Genomic DNA, 14,969 nt, shown 5'->3' with positions numbered 1-14,969 from the left:
AAGACTGCCGTCCTGCGTTTGTGTGTCCTTAGTGTTGTCTAGTGTGTGTGTCCTTAGTGTTGTCTAGTGTGTGTGTCCTTAGTGTTGTCTAGTGTGTGTCCTTAGTGTTGTCTAGTGTGTGTGTCCTTAGTGTTGTCTAGTGTGTGTCCTTAGTGTTGTCTAGTGTGTGTCCTTAGTGTTGTCTAGTGTGTGTGTCCTTAGTGTTGTCTAGTGTGTGTCCTTAGTGTTGTCTAGTGTGTGTGTCCTTAGTGTTGTCTAGTGTGTGTGTCCTTAGTGTTGTCTAGTGTGTGTGTCCTTAGTGTTGTCTAGTGTGTGTGTCCTTAGTGTTGTCTAGTGTGTGTGTCCTTAGTGTTGTCTAGTGTGTGTGTCCTTAGTGTTGTCTAGTGTGTGTCCTTAGTGTTGTCTAGTGTGTGTGTCCTTAGTGTTGTCTAGTGTGTGTGTCCTTAGTGTTGTCTAGTGTGTTTGTCCTTAGTGTTGTCTAGTGTGTGTGTCCTTAGTGTTGTCTAGTGTGTGTGTCCTTAGTGTTGTCTAGTGTGTGTGTCCTTAGTGTTGTCTAGTGTGTGTGTCCTTAGTGTTGTCTAGTGTGTGTGTGTCCTTAGTGTTGTCTAGTGTGTGTGTCCTTAGTGTTGTCTAGTGTGTGTCCTTAGTGTTGTCTAGTGTGTGTGTCCTTAGTGTTGTCTAGTGTGTGTGTGTCTGTGTGTGTGTGTGTGTGTGTGTGTGTGTGTGTGTGTGTGTGTGTGTGTGTGTGTGTGTGTGTGTGTGTGTGTGTGTGTATGTCTGTGTGTGTGTGTGTGTGTGTGTGTGTGTGTGTGTGTGTGTGTGTGTGTGTGTGTGTGTGTGTGTGTGTGTGTTTCGTCCCGAGTTCCCTCTCCCCACTTTCTCCTCTATTTTGTTTCCATAAAACAGAGTCGTTTGACATCGTGCTTCGAGGGAACGGCTTCTCTGTGGGACGAGGCAACGGTGGGGTCGTCTGTAGCTTCATGGTGGGCCAGCAGATCTACAGTAAGTAAACACACACACACACACACACACACACACACACACACACACCATATGGTACCTACTGTATAGCCTTCTAGAAGAGAAACACGCGCAGGATGTAGCTGGGTGATGTCTTTTCTTGTTGAGATCATGCAGTCTGTTCTGTCAACAAATAGACTTCTCAGGAAGAGAACTATATTAGAAGGGAACTATATTGGAAGGGAACTATATTAGAAGGGAACTATATTAGAAGGGAACTATATTAGAAGGGAACTATATTAGAAGGGAACTATATTGGCCACATCTAGCCTCATCTAGCCACATCTAGCCCCATCTAGCCACATCTAGCCCCATCTAGCTACATCTAGCCAGCCCCATCTAGCCACATCTAGCCACAACTAGCCCCATCTATCTAGCCCCATCTAGCCCCATCTAGCTACATCTAGCCACATCTAGCCACATCTAGCCACAACTAGCCACATCTAGCCCCATCTAGCCACAACTAGCCACATCTAGCCCCATCTAGCCACATCTAGCCGCATCTAGCTACATCTAGCCACATCTAGCCCCATCTAGCCACAACTAGCCACATCTAGCCACAACTAGCTACATCTAGCCACAACTAGCCCCATCTAGCCACAACTAGCCCCATCTATCTAGCCCATCTAGCCCCATCTAGCCCCATCTAGCTATATCTAGCCACATCTAGCCCCATCTAGCCACAACTAGCCCCATCTAGCCCCATCTAGCCCCATCTAGCCACATCTAGCCCCATCTAGCCACATCTAGCCCCAACTAGCCACAACTAGCTACATCTAGCCACATCTAGCCCCATCTAGCCCCATCTAGCCCCATCTAGCCACATCTATTCCCATCTAGCCCCATCTAGCCACATCTAGCCACATCTAGCCCCATCTAGCCACAACTAGCCACATCTAGCCACAACTAGCTACATCTAGCCACAACTAGCCCCATCTAGCCACAACTAGCCCCATCTAGCCACAACTAGCCCCATCTATCTAGCCCCATCTAGCCCCATCTAGCCCCATCTATCTACATCTAGCCACAACTAGCCCCATCTAGCTATATCTAGCCCCATCTAGCTACATCTAGCCACAACTAGCCCCATCTAGCTACATCTAGCCCCATCTAGCCACAACTAGCCACAACTAGCCCCATCTAGCTACAACTAGCTACATCTAGCCCCATCTAGCTACATCTAGCCACAACTAGCCCCATCTAGCTACATCTAGCCCCATCTAGCCACAACTAGCCACAACTAGCTACATCTAGCCAGGCCTTCATTTTGGGGGAACTCTCTCTCTAAAGTTATTTCTGATTCTTCAGCAATGGATTAAAATAGTTTCCATAGTCTCCACACACACACACACACACACACACACACACACACACACACACACACACACACACAGAAACACACAGAAACATACACACACACACACACAGACACACACACGTCTACTGACTGGCTAGCAGGCCTGTCCTGTCTGTGCCAGGGGTTGTGACACGTCTACTGACTGACTAGCAGGTTGTCCACAATGTGATTCCACTCATAGACAAGATGCCTTCACGTGTTTTATATCTGCATACAAAGCATTTCCCCGGACAGGGACGCTGGGCAGGTGTCAGTCACTAGAGAACATTTCGTCTGTCAGCAAACCTAATCTAGATGGCTGCTACTCCTCCTAATCTAGATGGCCACTACTCCTCCTAATCTAGATGGCTGCTACTCCTCCTAATCTAGATGGCTGCTACTCCTCCTAATCTAGATGGCTGCTACTCCTCCTAATCTAGATGGCTGCTACTCCTCCTAATCTAGATGGCTGCTACTCCTCCTAATCTAGATGGCTGCTACTCCTCCTAATCTAGATGGCTGCTACTCCTCCTAATCTAGATGGCTGCTACTCCTCCTAATCTAGATGGTTGCTACTCCTCCTAATCTAGATGGCTGCTACTCCTCCTAATCTAGATGGCCACTACTCCTACTAATCTAGATGGCTGCTACTCCTCCTAATCTAGATGGCCACTACTCCTCCTAATCTAGATGGTTGCTACTCCTCCTAATCTAGATGGTTGCTACTCCTCCTAATCTAGATGGCTGCTACTCCTCCTAATCTAGATGGCTGCTACTCCTCCTAATCTAGATGGCTGCTACTCCTCCTTTTCCTCCTCCCTCTCTACCGCTCACTCCTCTCCACTTCTCCTTCTCTCTCTGCCCCTTTACTTCTATTAATTCCCCTCTTTTACCCCTCTCTCCTCTCTTCTTCCCCTCTCTACACCTCTCATCCCCTCTACTCCTTTCTACCCCTCTCATCCCCTCTCATCCACTCTACTCCTATCTACTCCTCTCTCCTTTCCTCTACCCCTCTCAATCCCTCTCTCCTCTCCTTTCTACCCCTCTCATCCCCTCTACTCCTATCTATTCCTCTCTAGCCCTCTCATCCCCTCTCATCCCCTCTACTCCTATCTACTCCTCTCTCCTTTCCTCTACCCCTCTCATGCCCTCTCATCCCTCTACTCCTCTCTACTCCTCTCTCCTTTCCTCTACCCCCTCATCCCCTCTCATCCCCTCTACTCCTCTCTACTCCTCTTCCCTCTCCTCTACACCTCTCATCCCCTCTCATCACCTCTATTCCTCTCTACTCCTCTCTCCTTTCCTCTACCCCTCTCATCCCCTCTACTCCTCTCTCTTTCTACCCCTCTCTCCTTTCCTCTACCCCTCTCATCCCCTCTCATCCCTCTACTACTCTCTATTCTCTCTACCCCTCTCATCCCCTCTACTCCTATCTATTCCTCCTATGTCCTTTCCTCTACCCCTCTCATCCCCTCTACTCCTCTCTCCTCTCCTCTACCCCTCTCATCCCCTCTACTCCTCTCTCCTTTCCTCTACCCCTCTCATCCCCTTTCATCCTCTCTACTCCTCTCTCCTCTCCTCTACCCCTCTCATCCCCTCTCATCCCCTCTACTCCTCTCTACTCCTCTCTCCTTTCCTCTACCCCTCTCATCCCCTCTACTCCTCTCTACTCCTCTCTCCTTTCCTCTACCCCTCTCATCCCCTCTCATCCCCTCTACTCCTCTCTACCCCTCTCATCCCCTCTATTCCTATCTACTCCTCTCTCCTCTCCTCTACCCCTCTCATCCCCTCTACTCCTCTCTACTCCTCTCTCCTTTCCTCTACCCCCTCATCCCCTCTCATCCCCTCTACTCCTCTCTACTCCTCTCTCCTCTCCTCTACCCCTCTCATCCCCTCTACTCCTCTCTACTCCTCTCTCCTTTCCTCTACCCCTCTCATCCCTCTACTCCTCTCTACTCCTCTCTCCTTTCCTCTACCCCTCTCATCCCCTCTACTGCTCTCTACTCCTCTCTACTCCTCTCTCCTTTCCTCTACCCCTCTCATCCCCTCTCACCCCCTCTACTCCTCTCTATTCCTCTCTACCCCTCTCATCCCCTCTACTCCTATCTACTCCTCTCTCCTCTCCTCTACCCCTCTCATCCCATCTACTACTCTCTATTCCTCTCTACCCCTCTCATCCCCTCTACTCCTATCTACTCCTCTCTCCTTTCCTCTACCCCTCTCATCCCCTCTACTCCTCTCTACTCCTCTCTCCTCTCCTCTACCCCTCTCATCCCCTCTCATCCCCTCTACTCCTCTCTACTCCTCCCCTTTCCTCTACCCCTCTCATCCCCTCTCATCCTCTCTACTCCTCTCTCCTCTCCTCTACCCCTCTCATCCCCCTCTCATCCCCTCTACTCCTCTCTACTCCTCTCTCCTTTCCTCTACCTCTCTCATCCCCTCTACTCCTCTCTACTCCTCTCTCCTTTCTTCTACCCCTCTCATCCCCTTTACTCCTCTCTATTCCTCTCTACCCCTCTCATCCCCTCTCATCCCCTCTACTCCTATCTACTCCTCTCTCCTCTCCTCTACCCCTCTCATCCCCTCTACTCCTCTCTCCTTTCCTCTACCCCTCTCATCCCCTCTACTCCTCTCCTCTACCCCTCTCATCCCCTCTCATCCCCTCTACTCCTCTCTACTCCTCTCTCCTTTCCTCTACCCCTCTCATCCCCTCTACTCCTCTCTACTCCTCTCTCCTTTCCTCTACCCCTCTCATCCCCTCTACTGCTCTCTACTCCTCTCTACTCCTCTCTCCTTTCCTCTACCCCTCTCATCCCCTCTCATCCCCTCTACTCCTCTCCTTTCCTCTACCCCTCTCATCCCCTCTCATCCTCTCTACTCCTCTCTCCTCTCCTCTACCCCTCTCATCCCCTCTCATCCCCTCTACTCCTCTCCACTCCTCTCTCCTTTCCTCTACCTCTCTCATCCCCTCTACTCCTCTCTACTCCTCTCTCCTTTCTTCTACCCCTCTCATCCCCTTTACTCCTCTCTATTCCTCTCTACCCCTCTCATCCCCTCTCATCCCCTCTACTCCTATCTACTCCTCTCTCCTCTCCTCTACCCCTCTCATCCCCTCTACTCCTCTCTCCTTTCCTCTACCCCTCTCATCCCCTCTACTCCTCTCCTCTACCCCTCTCATCCCCTCTACTACTCTCCACTCCTCTCTCCTTTCCTCTACCCCTCTCATCCCCTCTCTCCTCTCCTCTACCCCTCTCATCCCCTCTCATCCCCTCTACTCCTCTCTACTCCTCTCTCCTCTCCTCTACCCCTCTCATCCCCTCTCATCCCCTCTACTCCTCTCTCCTCTCCTCTACCCCTCTCATCCCCTCTCTCCTCTCCTCTACCCCTCTCATCCCCTCTCATCCCCTCTACTCCTCTCTCCTCTCCTCTACCCCTCTCATCCCCTTTTTTCCTGATGACAAATGTCTGCCTTTTATAAATCTTTTAAAATGGGTCCTGTCTCTGTGTGTGTGTGTGTGTGTGTGTGTGTGTGTGTGTGTGTGTGTGTGTGTGTGTGTGTGTGTGTGTGTGTGTGTGTGTGTGTGTGTGTGTGTGTGTCAGGTAGTGTACAAGGGGGCTCATTCAATTCTCTTTTCCAGACAGGAAGCCAAGCGTTGTGCAGAACGATTATCTCCTGTGTCCTGCGCCGGTGCTGTATGAGGTCGGACAGTGAGTAGCCAATGGGAAGGTGTTTCTATAAAGTGTGTGTGTGTGTGTGTGTGTGTGTGTGTGTGTGTGTGTGTGTGTGTGTGTGTGTGGTGGGGTACGGCAAAGCTAACATATAATGTTCCTCTCTCATGGGTTTAATCATCAGCAACGACAACCCCTGATACTGACGCTCTCTCTAATCCAATCTACAAAAATATATATAGTACGATTACAAGTAGCAGTTGGAAAACGATTTGCTCCTGAAGTTATCGCAAGAATCAAAACTCAGAAAGATAATTTGCTTTATAGCGAGTCGATCTTCTCCAAAATCTCCACGGTAACACCATCTCCAATCATCCACTCAGATTATAATCCGAACTGCCAGTGATAATGTGTGTTGCACTATTGTCCCGTGGTATTCAATTTTCAATGTAGACCTTAATTATAGAGTACACTGGACCAGGGTCCACACTAATCTCAGAACAGTTTTACCTGTTTCATCGTTTAATTTGTATTTTTAACTCAGCAAATCAGTCAAGAAACAAATTCTTATTTTCAATGACGGCCTAGGAACAGTGGGGTTAACTGCCTTGTTCAGGGGCAGAACGACAGATTTTTTTTACCTTGTCAGCTCGGGGGATTCAATCGAACAACCTTTCGGTTACTGGCCCAACGCTCTAACCACTAGGCTCCCTGCCTCTAACCACTAGGCTCCCTGCCTCTAACCACTAGGTGCCCTGCCTCTAACCACTAGGCTCCCTGCCACTAACCACTAGGCTCCCTGCCTCTAACCACTAGGCTCCCTGCCTCTAACCACTAGGCTCCCTGCCTCTAACCACTAGGCTCCCTGCCACTAACCACTAGGCTCCCTGCCTCTAACCACTAGGCTCCCTGCCACTAACCACTAGGCTCCCTGCCTCTAACCACTAGGCTCCCTGCCTCTAACCACTAGGCTCCCTGCCACTAACCACTAGGCTCCCTGCCTCTAACCACTAGGCTCCCTGCCTCTAACCACTAGGCTACCTGCCTCTAACCACTAGGCTACCTGCCTCTAACCACTAGGCTCCCTGCCTCTAACCACTAGGCTCCCTGCCACTAACCACTAGGCTACCTGCCTCTAACCACTAGGCTACCTGCCTTTAACCACTAGGCTCCCTGCCTCTAACCACTAGGCTCCCTGCCTCTAACCACTAGGCTACCTGCCTCTAACCACTAGGCTCCCTGCCTCTAACCACTAGGCTTCCTGCCTCTAACCACTAGGCTCCCTGCCTCTAACCACTAGGCTCCCTGCCTCTAACCACTAGGCTCCCTGCCTCTAACCACTAGGCTCCCTGCCTCTAACCACTAGGCTCCCTGCCTCCTCTAACCACTAGGCTACCTGCCTCTAACCACTAGGCTACCTGCCTCTAACCACTAGGCTCCCTGCCTCTAACCACTAGGCTCCCTGCCTCTAACCACTAGGCTCCCTGCCTCTAACCACTAGGCTCCCTGCCTCTAACCACTAGGCTCCCTGCCTCTAACCACTAGGCTCCCTGCCTCTAACCACTAGGCTCCCTGCCTCTAACCACTAGGCTCCCTGCCTCTAGGAGGAGATCCTATATCGGCGTTCCTACTCTGAAACTCTTTGTGAACATCTGACAGAACCTGAACTTCTCCTGCTCCTGTCATCTGAAGAGTCTTGCTTAATGAACTGTTGGCATGGCCACGGTGACCCATTAAGTAGGTAGACCTGCTAGACGTGGTACAGCGGACCGGGGTTGGCCGGGGTTGGCCGGGGTTGGCCGGGTTGGCCGGGGTTGGCCGGGTAGTGGGTAAACACATCTGGTTAGGGGGCTTTAAAGAGACGTGCGACAGATGCATCGATTCCCTTCTCCACACTCTCTCCATTTAAATAATTCACCGTGCTACTGTGACAATCCCCTTTCCTGCCCATCCCTGCCCCCCCCCCCTCCTGACCCACTGCATCATGGGAATCATGGAACATCTGAAGGTTCTGTCTCCGACTCCGTCCATCTGTTTGCCTCCGCTTCAGAAGCACCAATGTCAGTGTTGAGTCGAAGCTAGCCGTGGGGGCGATCGGGGGGCGATCGGCTTGTTAGAACGATAGCAGGGGGGTGATCGGCTTGTTAGAACGATAGCAGGGGGGTGATCGGCTTGTTAGAACGATAGCAGGGGGGTGATCGGCTTGTTAGAACGATAGCAGGGGGGCGATCGGCTTGTTAGAACGATAGCAGGGGGCGATCGGCTTGTTAGAACGATAGCAGGGGGGGGGGGGTTAAACAGGGGGTAGCTGGTAAACAGTTGAAGAATGACTACAGAGTATAGATCTCTTTGTGTTCTCTGGTTTTGGCCTACAGTGCCTGTGTAATGTAGCCCCTATAGATCTCTTTGTGTTCTCTGGTTTTGGTCTACAGTGTGTGTAATGTAGCCCCTATAGATCTCTTTGTGTTCTCTGGTTTTGGTCTACAGTGTGTGTAATGTAGCCCCTATAGATCTCTTTGTGTTCTCTGGTTTTGGTCTACAGCGTGTGTAATGTAGCCCCTATAGATCAAATCAAATCCAATTTTATTTGTCACATACACATGGTTAGCAGATGTTAATGCGAGAGTAGCGAAATGCTTGTGCTTCTAGTTCCGACAATGCAGTGATAACCAACAAGTAATCTAACTAACAATTCCAAAACTACTGTCTTATACACAGTGTAAGGGGATAAGGAATATGTACATAAGGATATATGAATGAGTGATGGTACAGAGCAGCATACAGTAGATGGTATCGAGTACAGTATATACATATGAGATGAGTATGTAGACAAAGTAAACAAAGTGGCATAGTTAAAGTGGCTAGTGACATAAGGATGCAGTCGATGATCTAGAGTACAGTATATACGTATGCATATGAGATGAATAATGTAGGGTAAGTAACATTATATAAGGTAGCATTGTTTAAAGTGGCTAGTGATGTATTTACATAATTTCCCATCAATTCCCATTATTAAAGTGGCTGGAGTTGGGTCAGTGTCAATGACAGTGTGTTGGCAGCAGCCACTCAATGTTAGTGGTGGCTGTTTAACAGTCTGATGGCCTTGAGATAGAAGCTGTTTTTCAGTCTCTCGGTCCCAGCTTTGATGCACCTGTACTGACCTCGCCTTCTGGATGATAGCGGGGTGAACAGGCAGTGGTTCGGGTGGTTGATGTCCTTGATGATCTTTATGGCCTTCCTGTAACATCGGGTGGTGTAGGTGTCCTGGAGGGCAGGTAGTTTGCCCCCGGTGATGCGTTGTGCAGACCTCACTACCCTCTGGAGAGCCTTACGGTTGAGGGCGGAGCAGTTGCCATACCAGGCGGTGATACAGCCCGCCAGGATGCTCTCGATTGTGCATCTGTAGAAGTTTGTGAGTGCTTTTGGTGACAAGCCGAATTTCTTCAGCCTCCTGAGGTTGAAGAGGCGCTGCTGCGCCTTCTTCACGATGCTGTCAGTGTGAGTGGACCAATTCAGTTTGTCTGTGATGTGTATGCCGAGGAACTTAAAACTTGCTACCCTCTCCATTACTGTTCCATCGATGTGGATAGGGGGGTGTTCCCTCTGCTGTTTCCTGAAGTCCACAATCATCTCCTTAGTTTTGTTGACGTTGAGTGTGAGGTTATTTTCCTGACACCACACTCCGAGGGCCCTCACCTCCTCCCTGTAGGCCGTCTCGTCGTTGTTGGTAATCAAGCCTACCACTGTTGTGTCGTCCGCAAACTTGATGATTGAGTTGGAGGCGTGCGTGGCCACGCAGTCGTGGGTGAACAGGGAGTACAGGAGAGGGCTCAGAACGCACCCTTGTGGGGCCCCGTGTTGAGGATCAGCGGGGAGGAGATGTTGTTGCCTACCCTCACCACCTGGGGGCGGCCCGTCAGGAAGTCCAGTACCCAGTTGCACAGGGCGGGGTCGAGACCCAGGGTCTCGAGCTTGATGACGAGCTTGGAGGGTACTATGGTGTTGAATGCCGAGCTGTAGTCGATGAACAGCATTCTCACATAGGTATTCCTCTTGTCCAGGTGGGTTAGGGCAGTGTGCAGTGTGGTTGAGATTGCATCGTCTGTGGACCTATTTGGGCGGTAAGCAAATTGGAGTGGGTCTAGGGTGTCAGGTAGGGTGGAGGTGATATGGTCCTTGACTAGTCTCTCAAAGCACTTCATGATGACGGAAGTGAGTGCTACGGGGCGGTAGTCGTTTAGCTCAGTTACCTTAGCTTTCTTGGGAACAGGAACAATGGTGGCCCTCTTGAAGCATGTGGGAACAGCAGACTGGTATAGGGATTGATTGAATATGTCCGTAAACACACCGGCCAGCTGGTCTGCGCATGCTCTGAGGGCGCGGCTGGGGATGCCGTCTGGGCCTGCAGCCTTGCGAGGGTTAACACGTTTAAATGTCTTACTCACCTCGGCTGCAGTGAAGCAGAGGCCGCATGTTTTCGTTGCAGGCCGTGTCAGTGGCACTGTATTGTGTTCTCTGGTTTTGGTCTACAGCCTGTGTAATGTAGCCCCTATAGATCTCTTTGTGTTCTCTGGTTTTGGTCTACAGTGTGTGTAATGTAGCCCCTATAGATCTCTTTGTGTTCTCTGGTTTTGGTCTACAGCGTGTGTAATGTAGCCCCTATAGATCTCTTTGTGTTCTTTGGTTTTGGTCTACAGTGTCTACAGTGTGTGTAATGTTATGTATGTACTGTAAGTGCATTGGCATGTTTCAGGCCTGGAACGAGGGCATCGGTTCCTCCACCTCTCCACCATATCACCCCATTAGCCCCCCCCCACCCACTACCCCCCACCAATACCTTTCATCAATACAACAACATGCTGGTTGTTATGCACCAAGTAATATGCACAGCAAAGTCATTAGTGGCGATCCAGATATTTGACTGGTTTGATGGTTCAGAGGAAACTAGGAGAAATAACAGGATCATAGTTTCTGTTCTATAAAAACCCCCCAAAAACAGGTCAATAAAGACATTAATATATTATATATATAATATATCCTTCTGTCTCTCCCGTCTTTTCGTGTTTCTTCAGATGCTGTGACCCCTTTAACAACAAAATAAAAACATCAACAAATATGATGATTAGACACGTTTCAAATGGATTTTACATGACTCAGACATGTGGTTTTCTAATATTTCACATGTGGTTTCCTAATATTTCACATGCCATATTCTAATATTTCACATGTCATATTCTAATATTTCACATGTGGTTTTCTAATATTTCACATGTCATATTCTAATATTTCACATGTGGTTTTCTAATATTTCACATGCCATATTCTAATATTTCACATGTGGTTTTCTAATATTTCACATGTGGTTTTCTAATATTTCACATGCCATATTCTAATATTTCACATGTCGTATTCTATTATTTCACATGTCGTTTTCTAATATTTCACATGTGGTTTTCTATTATTTCACATGTGGTTTTCTAATATTTCACATGTCATATTGTAATATTTCACATGTGGTTTTCTAATATTTCACATGCCATATTCTAATATTTCACATGTCGTATTCTAATATTTCACATGTCGTATTCTAATATTTCACATGTCATATTCTAATATTTAACATGTGTGTTTTAGTAACTTTCTTTAAATAGTCTATTGACGTACCCGATCAAAATCCGCGAAAGGTGGTGTTAACATGTGAAAGGTGGTGTTTAACATGTGAAAGGTGGTGTTAGCATGTGAAAGGTGGTGTTAGCATGTGAAAGGTGGTGTTTAACGTGGAAGGTGGTGTTTAACATGTGAAAGGTGGTGTTTAACATGTGAAAGGTGGTGTTTAACATGTGAAAGGTGGTGTTTAACATGTGAAAGGTGGTGTTAGCATGTGAAAGGTGGTGTTAACATGTGAAAGGTGGTGTTAACATGTGAAAGGTGGTGTTAACATAAAGGTGGTGTTAACATGTGAAAGGTGGTGTTAGCATGTGAAAGGTGGTGTTTAGCATGTGAAAGGTGGTGTTAACATGTGAACGGTGGTGTTAACATGTGAAAGGTGGTGTTAGCATGTGAAAGGTGGTGTTAACATGTGAAAGGTGGTGTTTAACATGTGAAAGGTGGTGTTTAACATGTGAAAGGTGGTGTTAACATGTGAAAGGTGGTGTTAACATGTGAAAAGTGGTGTTTAGCATGTGAAAGGTGGTGTTTAGCATGTGAAAGGTGGTGTTAACATGTGAAAGGTGGTGTTTAGCATGTGAAAGGTGGTGTTAACATGTGAAAGGTGGTGTTTAGCATGTGAAAGGTGGTGTTAGCATGTGAAAGGTGGTGTTTAGCATGTGAACGGTGGTGTTAACATGTGAAAGGTGGTGTTAACATGTGAAAGGTGGTGTTAACATGTGAAAGGTGGTGTTTAACATGTGAAAGGTGGTGTTAACATGTGAAAGGTGGTGTTAGCATGTGAAAGGTGGTGTTAACATGTGAAAGGTGGTGTTTAACGTGTGAAAGGTGGTGTTAACATGTGAAAGGTGGTGTTAACATGTGAAAGGTGGTGTTTAACGTGTGAAAGGTGGTGTTAGCATGTGAAAACACGATTTTCACATGTCAAACTGCATAGATGGGAGATGAGAGGGTTGAGTTGAGGTTATATCTGTATAGATGGGAGATGAGAGGGTTGAGTTGGGGTTATATCTGTATAGATGGGAGATGAGAGGGTTGAGTTGGGGTTATGTCTGTATAGATGGGAGGTGAGAGGGTTGAGTTGGGGTTATATCTGTATAGATGGGAGATGAGAGGGTTGAGTTGGGGTTATGTCTGTATAGATGGGAGATGAGAGTGTTGAGTTGGGGTTATGTCTGTATAGATGGGAGATGAGAGGGTTGAGTTGGGGTTATGTCTGTATAGATGGGAGATGAGAGGGTTGAGTTGAGGTTATATCTGAAGAGATGGGAGATGAGAGGGTTGAGTTGGGGTTATGTCTACACCCTGTAGAAACTGACACAGGGAAACATGGCTGACATGTCAGACCTCTTCTGAAATGCAGAGAAAGACCTGGGAAATCAGTATTTTTCTGGGCTTGATTTAGCCTGCCTGTCTTAATGGACCAATAGAAACGTCCGAAAATGGTAAACCCCGGCCATCTGGCACTCCAGGCAGGTTAAAGTAAACACTCAAAGTATTTGAAAGATTTCAACTAGTATTTGAACCCGGGTCATTGGAGATCTCTGAACTGGGATGTGGAAACTTGTCTTCCTCTCTCCACTCTAGTGGGCTCCTTGTCGAGCGGCTTCTGTCGGAGCGCCTCGTCGTTCGACGTGCCTCGTCGTTCGACGTGCCTCGTCGTTCGACGTGACGCTAAGCACTAGTGATGCGATACAGCTGGACCAGCTGACATCGGAGCCACTAATGGCTTTCCAACATTTCCTTAAAGACGGGGGGAAATTTAGGAGGGTGAATTATTCAGGGTTAAACATATTGCGAGGAGGCCTGTCACTAGGTTGTGGAAACGTCACTCTGCAGAAGGACGTGTCACAGACACAGCCCCTCCTTAATCAAATCAAATTCTATTAGAAACATGCGCCGAACACAACAGGTATAGTAGACCTGACAATGAAATGCCGAATACAACAGGTGTAGTAGACCTGACAATGAAATGACGAATACAACAGGTGTAGTAGACCTTATAGTGAAATGCTGAATACAACAGGTGTAGTAGACCTGACAATGAAATGCCGAATACAACAGGTGTAGTAGACCTGACAGTGAAACGCCGAATACAACAGGTGTTGACCTGACAGTGAAATGCTGAATACAACAGGTGTAGTAGACCTGACAGTGAAATGCTGAATACAACAGGTGTAGTAGACCTCACAGTGAAATGCTGAATACAACAGGTGTTGACCTGACAGTGAAATGCTGTGTAGGGTGTCGTCTTTCGGATGGGATGTTAAACGCGTGTCCTGACTCTCTGAGGTCATTAAAGATCCCATGGTACTTATCGTAAGAGTAGGGCTGTTAACCCCGGTGTCCTGACTCTCTGAGGTCATTAAAGATCCCATGGCACTTATCGTAAGAGTAGGGGTGTTAACCCTGGTGTCCTGACTAAATTCCTAATCTGGCCCTCAAACCAACACGGTCAGCTAATAATCCCCAGTTTACAATGTTCTCATTCATCCCCCTCCTCTCCCCTGTAACTATTCCCCAGGTCGTTGCTGCAAATGAGAACGTGTTCTCAGTCATCTTACCTGGTAAAATAACGTAACAAATAAATCAAATAAATGATTTGAGGTAGCATGTACATGTACATTAAAGTGACTACGCAGAGCTGATAACAACAGAGAGTAGCAGGTGAGTAAAAGAGAGGGAGATGCTAGTAGTCTGGGTAGCCATTTGATTAGATGTTCAGGTGTCTTATGGCTTGGGGGTAGAAGCTGTTTAGAAGCCTCTTGGACCTGGACTCTGGCGCTCCGGTACTGCTAGCCGTGTGTTAGCAGAGAGAATAGTCTATGGCTGTAGTCTTTGACAATTTGTAGGTCCTTCCTCTGACACTGCCTGGTATAGAGGTCCTGGATGGCAGGAAGCTTGGCCCCAGTGATGTACTGGGCCGTTCGCACTACCCTCTGTAGTGCCTTGCGGTCGGAGGCCGAGCAGTTGCCATACCAGGCAGTGATGCAACCAGTCAGGATGATCTCGATGGTGCGGCTGTATAATCTTTTGAGGATCTGAGGACCCATGCCAAATCTTTTCAGTCTCCTGAGAGGGAATAATGTGTTCCACAATACCAGTCAACGCCAAGTCACAGACACAGCCCCTCCTTAATGATTTCCACAATACCAGTAAAAGCCAAGTGGACAGAAACAACATTTTGTGGCGTACTCATTTTTAAATGGACATAAATTGTTTAGGTATTCACCCTTTTTCGTGGTATCCAATTGGTAGTTACAGTCTTGTCCCATCG

The 14,969-nt window shown here is 48.0% G+C and overlaps 1 protein-coding gene across 1 annotated transcript in view; it reads left to right on the top strand.

Moving 5' to 3' along the window:
- Positions 1-14,969, top strand: part of LOC115124703 (anthrax toxin receptor 2-like) — a 200,576-nt gene that overhangs the window by 43,883 nt on the left and 141,724 nt on the right. Inside the window, exons 8-9 of the mRNA XM_065011349.1 lie at positions 907-1,002; positions 5,995-6,064. Coding sequence (XP_064867421.1) covers positions 907-1,002; positions 5,995-6,064 — 166 coding nt within the window. The remainder of the gene's footprint in view (positions 1-906; positions 1,003-5,994; positions 6,065-14,969) is intronic.

The sequence above is a fragment of the Oncorhynchus nerka genome, linkage group LG27 (genome assembly GCF_034236695.1).
Source record: "Oncorhynchus nerka isolate Pitt River linkage group LG27, Oner_Uvic_2.0, whole genome shotgun sequence".
Taxonomy (NCBI): Eukaryota; Metazoa; Chordata; class Actinopteri; order Salmoniformes; family Salmonidae; genus Oncorhynchus; species Oncorhynchus nerka.
Note: the sequence above shows the minus strand (reverse complement) of the source record. Positions and strands in the feature narration are given on the sequence as shown.